The 8,840-nt window shown below is 36.9% G+C and overlaps 1 protein-coding gene across 1 annotated transcript; it reads right to left on the reverse strand.

The window, feature by feature from the left end:
• Window positions 1-871: 871 nt before the first annotated feature.
• LOC127080130 (uncharacterized) lies at window positions 872-7,889 on the reverse strand. Its single transcript, XM_051020462.1, has 13 exons — window positions 7,118-7,889; window positions 5,019-5,097; window positions 4,854-4,910; window positions 4,022-4,077; window positions 2,972-3,200; window positions 2,694-2,780; window positions 2,533-2,607; window positions 2,359-2,439; window positions 1,865-1,929; window positions 1,610-1,793; window positions 1,437-1,525; window positions 1,208-1,322; window positions 872-1,128 (listed from the first exon to the last, which is right to left on the reverse strand). Exons 1-13 carry the CDS (start codon window positions 7,723-7,725, stop codon window positions 1,087-1,089), a joined length of 1,767 nt encoding a protein of 588 aa, XP_050876419.1. The 5' UTR covers window positions 7,726-7,889; the 3' UTR covers window positions 872-1,086.
• Window positions 7,890-8,840: the final 951 nt, after the last annotated feature.

The raw sequence follows: 8,840 nt of genomic DNA on the forward strand, positions 1-8,840 counted from the left end.
GCGATTCACAAGGGTAGCAAGAAAATATATTGAATATGTTGGAATAATGTTTGCCACCCTAAGACCCTTGGTGGACTAAAACTTATATCAGCTTGAGACGTTTTCAATGGAAGGAGCTCAAATGTGTTCAAATGGAATTTTGATCAACAGAGTCTTTTATGCATGTTTTTGGATATTGTAGTTTATATTCAAATGCGTAGGAGTTAGATGGGAATACTCTTCACGTGCATTTTTAGGGTAATGTTGATCAAAACGGTCGTTCAATAATATAAAGGAAGAACGATAGTTTAAGGAATATCGAATTTGTGGTCATGACAGAGGACAAGCAGAGAGGCAGAAATGAAAAATTATTTCCACTTACATTAGAGATTTTGATGGCATTGAATGCATTTGGAAGGGGACATCCCTTGTCATCTATGAAGCTACTCATTCTATACTCAACGCACATTTTTAGTCGGATACAGATTTTTTTTTGCCAATCCCTAATAGATGTATTCATAGACTTATTTAAATTAAATCATGTTTGATTACAATTTACAACCCAAGCTTATACAGTTAACACCATGGTCATCATTTAGTAGTCACCACTTTATCAACCCTTCGTTTTTCTTTTTTTGAAGTACCATGGTCATCATTTAGTAGTCACCACTTTATCAACCCTTCGTTTTTCTTTTTTTGAAGTACCATGGTCATCATTTAGTAGTCACCACTTTATCAACCCTTCGTTTTTCTTTTTTTGAAGTCATTTAAATTAGGCACCAATGGCAAAATCTCTATACCTTTTACTATCGCAAATTTTCACAACTTGGCTGTTCAATAAATATAAAAAATAGTACTCCCACGTCGTGAGCAAGTATTGTAGCCACGAGTATAAATGGTCAAAAACAACTGATAAAATACATTAAGATACAAAATAGTCAACTATTGATCATGACTATCACCACAGTTGAATTTCTGTAATCATACATCTAATGATACAAGTCACCAATCTGAATTCATTAACTTAGACTCCGTCTCTGAAACTAGTATGAGAAAAATAAGCAGAATGTTGTCTTTAAGAGCCACAAAAAGCCTGGAAGCAATTCTTCACACTTCCCCTTTAAACTTGGCTTCATATACCTGAGGTTGCTGCAACAACAAAAAAAACCATTAAAATTCTTGTTTGAAGGAAAAGGCACAAGGAGCAAGATAAGAGACCTATGCTTACCATGTATATAGCTGAAATCATTTTGCGGGCAAACCACCGCATGTGCATTGCACGCTGAGCAGCACTTGCTGCTTCCACTGTTTCAAACATCAAATACACAAAACCTGCACTATTTCTGTATACAAAGTGAATCAATAAATAAAATTGCAGGTACGCACAAAATGATATTGGAAATAAAAAAATATGGGATGGAGTATGCATGTCTGAGTGCACTAATTTACAAACATACTTGTCCACGTAGATATGCTTCACCCGCCCATATTTAGAACACTCTTCCTCTACATCTTCTTTGATGTCTAGATCAAAATCTGGCTCTGTCTGCATATCGTAATTACGGATATTAGTAATTATTCAGTTAAATGAAACTGTATAGAGTATCCTAATCAATCAGTTAAAACTAACCTCAGTGGTTGGATCAAACATATTCTTCAACAGCAAACAGTTGCTGGGGATTCCGACAGGTTCGGCCACTTGGGTAGGCATAAATTGAGTTGGTAGAGCTAGTGCTGGTATTAATCCAGGATTACCAATAGGCAAGCTAATAGCCTGCTGGGCAGGAACTGACCCATTCATGGGTAAGCCAATGCTGCAGTTTTTGGAATATGTTAAGATAATGGGCATATTTAAAGAATATAAGAATAAAATATTTAGATGAACCTTGCAGCAATTCCAGAGCGATCCAACTTCTGCATAAGCAATGCTCTTGATTGAGCATTTAAAGCCTGTTTGTAAAAAAGTAAGAAAAAGCAGGATAAATGAGCACGGAACTCATAACTAGGAAGAAAATTGAAATAAATAGGAAAAGAGACCATAGCAACTCTTAAGTACAAACACCCGGCCCAAGATAGGGGGCAAAAGTGGCAGTTTCTGACTAAAACATAGTCAACACTCAATAGAACTAAAACTTCAATACATTTATCAAGTCTATACAAACAATTAAGCTAGAATTTACAGTTACTAAAATAATAATGAAAACTTGAAGTAAAACTTCTTGCCAATCAACCCTAACAAACTGAGAAAATAATCATCCACCTAAGCATATTTATTGTATGAGATAGAGATTTAAGTGACACATTGTCCTGTGGAAGCTATTCATTTAGTTTTTTTTTTTGGTCAAGTCTATTCATTTAGTTTTAAATGTGTAGACTTACCAATCCGCCTTCATCATCGTCAAAATCTGCAGATTTTGCTGTTGTATCTTGGCCTCCAACATGGTCTGCTACAGATGAAACCTGTTCGATAAACAGCATTAGTTACAAATATAAGGACAGGCAAATAGACCCACACAGAAAAAGTTAATATAAAAACGAAGAGAATAAATCTACCTTGATAGTTCTGCCAGCAATTTCCAACTTTCCATTTAAACTCTGGGCAGCCTTTGCATGCTCTAGGTGGGCAAACTGTCCAAGAATTGATAAGGGAAAAAGGTAAGTAACAGTAATTTATCAGAAACAAAAAAAATTTAAGTGAAGTGTCAGTAACGAACTTGAATAAATCCAAAACCCTTGCAATGTCCCGTCTCCAGGTCAAGAGGCAGTTGCACAACCTCCACAGTACCAAATGGCTCAAAAATCTAAAATTTAAATAAAAAAATGTCAGAAGCTGATCAGGGACAAATTATCAAACAAAACATTCTTATTAGTTAAAGTCTGACATCAGGCTAAATCAAGTTATATTTTCAAAATATCGTTTAACACTGTCATTTCAAATTCCTAGGAATGGATGGCACTGACAAAAGATTCACTGGACAGAAAACAAAAATACCTCTCTCAACTGGCTCTCAGTCATATTGAAATGAAGATTCCCTACATACAGTTTTCTGTCCACGGCTCCATATGGTCCGACCACACCAGCAGCTCCAGTTGTAGTATTAGATTGAACTAGGTTCTTTTCAGCCTCAGAAGGTTTGACCATTACAGGTTGTCCAAGAAGAAGTTGACCAGAGAGAGCAATTGCCATTGGCACCGACATTGCATCATAAAATTCAATATACCTGCAACCTCATCAAATACTTGCATCAACTTTTCAGAACTACAATATACCAACAGTTGCAATCAAAACTTACAAAGCATAGCAAAGAGATGTAGTGAAACAAAAAACTCTAGTGAAGACAGCTCAACCAGAAAGTATCTTTTGATGTATCTGACTCATGTAAAAAAATTGTTAGCCTGATAGTAAAAAGTACAAACTGAATCATATATTTCAATCAAGAAATAATAAGACCAAATTAGAGAGGAAAAACTGCATTAAACCATCAACATTAGGAGGATTAGAAACCAGCAATTCATCTTAACTTGTGTTCAAGGAAAATAACCAACTTAAAGCTGACGAAGTACTGTGACTCACACTAATCAAATCAATTCTAAGAGACAAACAAGCCAATTTCATGAGCATCGCATCCAAGTGGCTATCCCCACCCAAAAAAGAGGAGAAATAAAAGAAAGAAAGGAAATGCAGGAGAAAACTTCCTCCGCGTCAAACTTATAAGATAATATACCTCATAATCAGTTCAAGTGATATAAACTGAAAAGGCTCAACAGCATAAGAAATCCTCACTGTGTGTGTATGTCAACATAGAGGAAGCAAATTGGGAAAGGACCAAAAGAAAACCAAGATCATGTCATCTACCTTGAGTACGCAGCATGAATTGAATAAACATGAGTGCAAGGTATTCCCATCATCCCTCATCATTATCGCATTGCTAGTTCATTTAAGAATACAGTTAAACATGATTCTTGAAAGTTGATATCCTAATACCATATTAGTGCACGCATATGAAGAGTGAAATAAAATATTTTACAATAAAGAGCATACCCAACTCCTTTAGATCGTCTTGAGTTCCTATCCATGATCAGACGAACATCTCTCACCTGCAAACGAGGTACATCAGAAATAAAAAATAACTGAGTAAATATCACTAGACAAAGTAAGTCATTCACACCAAGGAACCAAACGACTACAGCTCATTTTGGCTTGACTTTTTTTAACTTCTCCTTAAAAGAAGTTAGGCCAAACATAATCTTTAAAAATATCTTATTTAAAAAAGGAACTTATCTTTTATATATAAAAACTAGATATAAAGAACTTTTCAAATCAAGTAGAAAACCTTTGATATTTATCTATTTTTTAATTATTATACTCAAATTCTTAATAAAAATACCTTTTAAGCAAAAAAAAATTACAAAACAACCTTATTTTTATTTCTAATATTCTTATTTTTAGTTTAACCTAAAAGTAGTTTTTTAATGCCAAAATAAGTCAGCCCAAACATAGCTACATCCAGGAGATGGAAATATTTAAACATAACAACCATTAGTGCACTCCCCACATAGATACAGAATGTTGAGCACAATACAGTCGCTAGATAACTTGAAACTGGAGCAGGGAGAGAGGAGATTATCTATGAAGCACGGACACTGACACCACTAATAATTTAAGGAAATGCGGGACACCTGACACTTCTTAGAAATTTCTTAAAAGTGTCGGTGTTAACACACTCAATCATAGATTATGTGAAATATCATAAAATAATAATATATGTTTGCAGTGCACAGTATATACACTCGAGCGACAGAAAGTTCCAATTAATTATCTCACAAATTTTAAATAGTAAAAATAGATAATAAACTAATGAAAATCAACTGACCTTGCCAGCTTTTGAGAAGAATTCATAAACATCTCTTTCTGTTGCCTTTAAGGGCATCTGAAATCATCACAGCACATTGGCAATAATCAGAACAGGACACCAAATACTCAATTATATCAGATCATATAATCCAAGACAAAAACAGAACAGGGCCAACCAAATAACCTGATAGGCAAAAACAGTTCTTTGATCCCTTTCTGGATCTGCCTCAGGCTCCACAGCTTCCTTCTTCTCCCTAAGTCTCCTGCAATTCACATTAAAATATAGCCATTACATGCATAGAAAAGTTCAGCAAATTTGAACCTGATATTCAGAGTTCAGATTGTATATCTCATGACATTGTAATAGGTCATACTTAGTATTCTGTGTAGCTTATTTGTATACGTGTATAGTTTTTAACCTAGTGTTAGTATGCTGAATTGTAAGACTGTGACTGAATTCTAGCAAAAGTTAAGTAACAACAATTGTTGAAGAGAGTTGTGCCTCTCTAAATGATTCATTTCGGTCAGTCAGCTAATGTAATGAAAACATATTCATGGATTATAGCCCAGATTCTCTCAAATTCTCTCTTCCAACTTCTTCATTTGGTTCTTGATTTTCTCTCATTTTCTTACTAACGTTACTTCAAACAAGCATAAACCTAAACCTACTTGGCTAATATTAAGCCCAAAAACCGTAATCTTGAGAGGGTAAAGGTCTCAAAATTTTAACAGTAGTCATCATTTCAGAATCTATTGTTATACTCTCAAATTAACACTCACAACCATGCAGACTAGAGCAGAGAATGGCATTTGCCATCCCTGATTGGTGCTTACTTTGTTAAAGGAACACAGAGAACCAAGCACAGCTAAGCAAGCTTTGGCAGAACCTCACTGGTTCACTGCCATGAAAGAATATGACATGTTGCTTCAAAATCAGACCTGATCTCTATTTCCTCTCCTTCACGCTGCAGATGGGTTTTCAAAAATAAAGAAACCCTGGTGAGACCATTAATGCAGCCAGGATAGTTGCTAAAGGACTTCATCAGCAACAAGATTAAGAGAATCTCTAGGATGGAACTCACAAGACTGATTCAAAGGGCATCTCTTCCCCTTCCATGATAACAAATCTAAAATTCTACAGATTTGGAGCCAACTATTTGCATGATCCTACTTTCTACAGTTCAATAGGGGGTGCCCTAGCAGTATGCCAATAAAACCCAGCACGAGATCAATTTGCAGTGAACAACAGTTCATGTCGTGACCACTGGAGAATCATAGGAAGGCAGTCAATAACTCGAGATCACACAGAGGTATCTGAATGGGACTATCCACCATGGGTTGCTGCTGCAAAAACCACACAGCTGACTTAAGACAGCCAGTCCCTCTTAAAGCTTATTATGGTGCAGCCTGGCCCCGGGTGATCGGAAATCAACATCAGGACCCTGCATTTACTTTGGCCCAAATCCGGTATCTTGGTAGTCTAGAAAGCAGGCCTACGTTGTGCGCTTGGAGACTGAGGCAGAGTACAGATTTTTGGCAAATACAGCTGCTGAAAATTCTCTGTTATCATTGTTTGCAGAACTGCACATTTCCATACATATTCCTCAGATTATGTGTGATAACTTGAGCATTGACTAATCATGATATAGCAAAACATTTTGATGGGGTCCATTTAACAAGGATACACCCTAAAATCAGTCATGGTTGGTTGTAGAGCTAATGAACCTATAGAATCAATCTATCTATTAAACGAAATCACTGTTTACTAGTTTATTTGGGTAGATTATGTATGAATATTTTGTGAAAATATAATTGCATTGTTAAATAAAATTGGGATGTGGTCTTTTTACATCTAACCCATCTGGTGGTATGGTTGTGTTCCAGAAATGGATAAATAGATGGATGTAATGTATGCCTAGGATGATAACGCAGTATAAAGGGATAAACATGGTTTCAGAGTTCGAATGGGTGGTGACAGTTTTCAATGGTACGCTGTATGCTTGTCAAAAAATTGTATTAAAGAATTGAATAACCAGGGAGCAAAAGGAACAGGGTTAAGCCAAGTATAAGTTGCAGAGCAATAAAACTCATTCCAAAGGAGTGCGCACCAAATAAACAGTCAATTTAGTTGCGGCATAGCTTATAAACAACACAAGCTAACAACTAAACCTAAGCTGAAAACACTTGCAAAGGCATGACAGCCCAAAATCATAGCAAAAAGTTTAAGTTAAGAGCCGAATTAACAAACAAGAATGAAGATTAAGTTAAGGGAAAGTGTGTTACCGGCTATCTCTCATGTCGAAGTCCCGTTCTCTAACACTATCACGCTCAGAACGACTTCTGCTCCTCCTGGATCTGTCTCTCTCCTCCCGTTCCTTCTCTCTGTCTCGTTCAGACCGACTTACGCTTCTCCGAGACCTCTCTCTCTCCTCCCGCTCTATTTCCCTTTCTCGCTCCGAACGACTCTTGCTCCTCCGGGACCTTTCTCTCTCCTTTTCCTTCTCCTTCTCCTTCTCCTTCTCCCTCTCTCTCCTTTCTCTTTCTCTGTCCTTGTCTCTCCTATCTTTCTCCCTATCCCCATCTCTCTCCCTATCTCGGCCTCGGTCTCTGCTACTCCTCTCACCGTCTCTGTCTCTGTCCCTATCCCTACCACTCCTACGACGCTCCTTGTCGCGGTCATCATCACGATCTCTATCCTTCCTGGAGACATGTTCATCGTCGTCGCCACTGGACCTCTTGCTCCTCTTCAATTCAGCGCCATCTTCGATCTCATCGCGCTTTCTGTAGCTCCTTTCGGTCCTGTCGATACTCTCCCTCCCCTTCTTAGAAGAATCTTTGTCTTCTAGCTCCTCCACTGTCTTCTCCAGATAATCGTACTCGTCGAAATCCATTGCAGCTTCGTCTCTCAATCCCAAACTCTGAAATTGAGAATTTGAGATTGAAATTTCTCAATTTCTAGGGTTTTACACTTGGGGGTTTTCTTTCTCTTCGGGTTCAGATAGATAGTAAAGAAATAAACATCGCTAATACTTTGTACACTTACTCCCCGCTCCGCACTCTATCGAGCTTCTTAAATACTAGTATAAGTGAGTCATCAAATAAATCGCTAATAATTTTGTGTCACGCTTAAATGTTCACTATTAAACAAATTTAGGTGGCTTTTTTTTTCATTTTTATAAATAAAATATATTTAAAAAAACATTTTAAATATATTTTATGAAAATTGTTCAAATCACGGAACAAAGGATCAGTAGTGTTCTGGAAGTGAGTCCTTCTGTGCGACTACGCGAATTTCTGATGCAGATGCAAAACGAGATGAGTATGTAAGATTAGCATTTTGATGCTCAAGTCGGTGAGGTCAGCGATGTGTAACTTAGAATAGTGGGAATGATATCATACCTGTTATGGCGTGTGACATGCCTTGTATATGGTAGACAATTACCCATTAAATCTAATGTGCATCGCGGGGAGCTATCCGGTGAGATCTAACAGTGTATAGTAATTTTGCAGGTTTTACCACGTGTGAGACCCTTTGGTGAGATTTCTCCCGTTTGATAGATTTCCATGAAGATATTTTAGATTTGACCATTGTAATTTGGTATGTCTTACTGAGCCTTTAGCCAACCTAGAATAGTTGCCCCACGTCCTTGATGTCACAAGTGAAACCAAGATTGCTTTAGAAGATTTTTGATCGACCTACAGGTCACTCTTCTTCATAGTCTTGGATTATCTTGGTAGGTATTCGTCTTGAAGAAGGGGAGCCAAAGAGTATATTGAGTGAGAGTATGTGATTTTGAGAACACGCACATTAAATATTTATCTTATCATGAAAATGTTTTGCATTTTGAATGTTACACATCCCTCTAGGTTCAGAGGCATAGATGATATTTTTAGGGCATTTAAGGGTTGCAGGAATCAAGTTTAAATCAATATTGTCAGTGATGATGGCATACTTTCCTATGCCATCGATCACCAATTGTGTGGTCGTTTGTAGTTAATACATGAA

The sequence above is a fragment of the Lathyrus oleraceus genome, chromosome 5 (genome assembly GCF_024323335.1).
Source record: "Lathyrus oleraceus cultivar Zhongwan6 chromosome 5, CAAS_Psat_ZW6_1.0, whole genome shotgun sequence".
In the NCBI taxonomy this organism is placed as follows: Eukaryota; Viridiplantae; Streptophyta; class Magnoliopsida; order Fabales; family Fabaceae; genus Lathyrus; species Lathyrus oleraceus.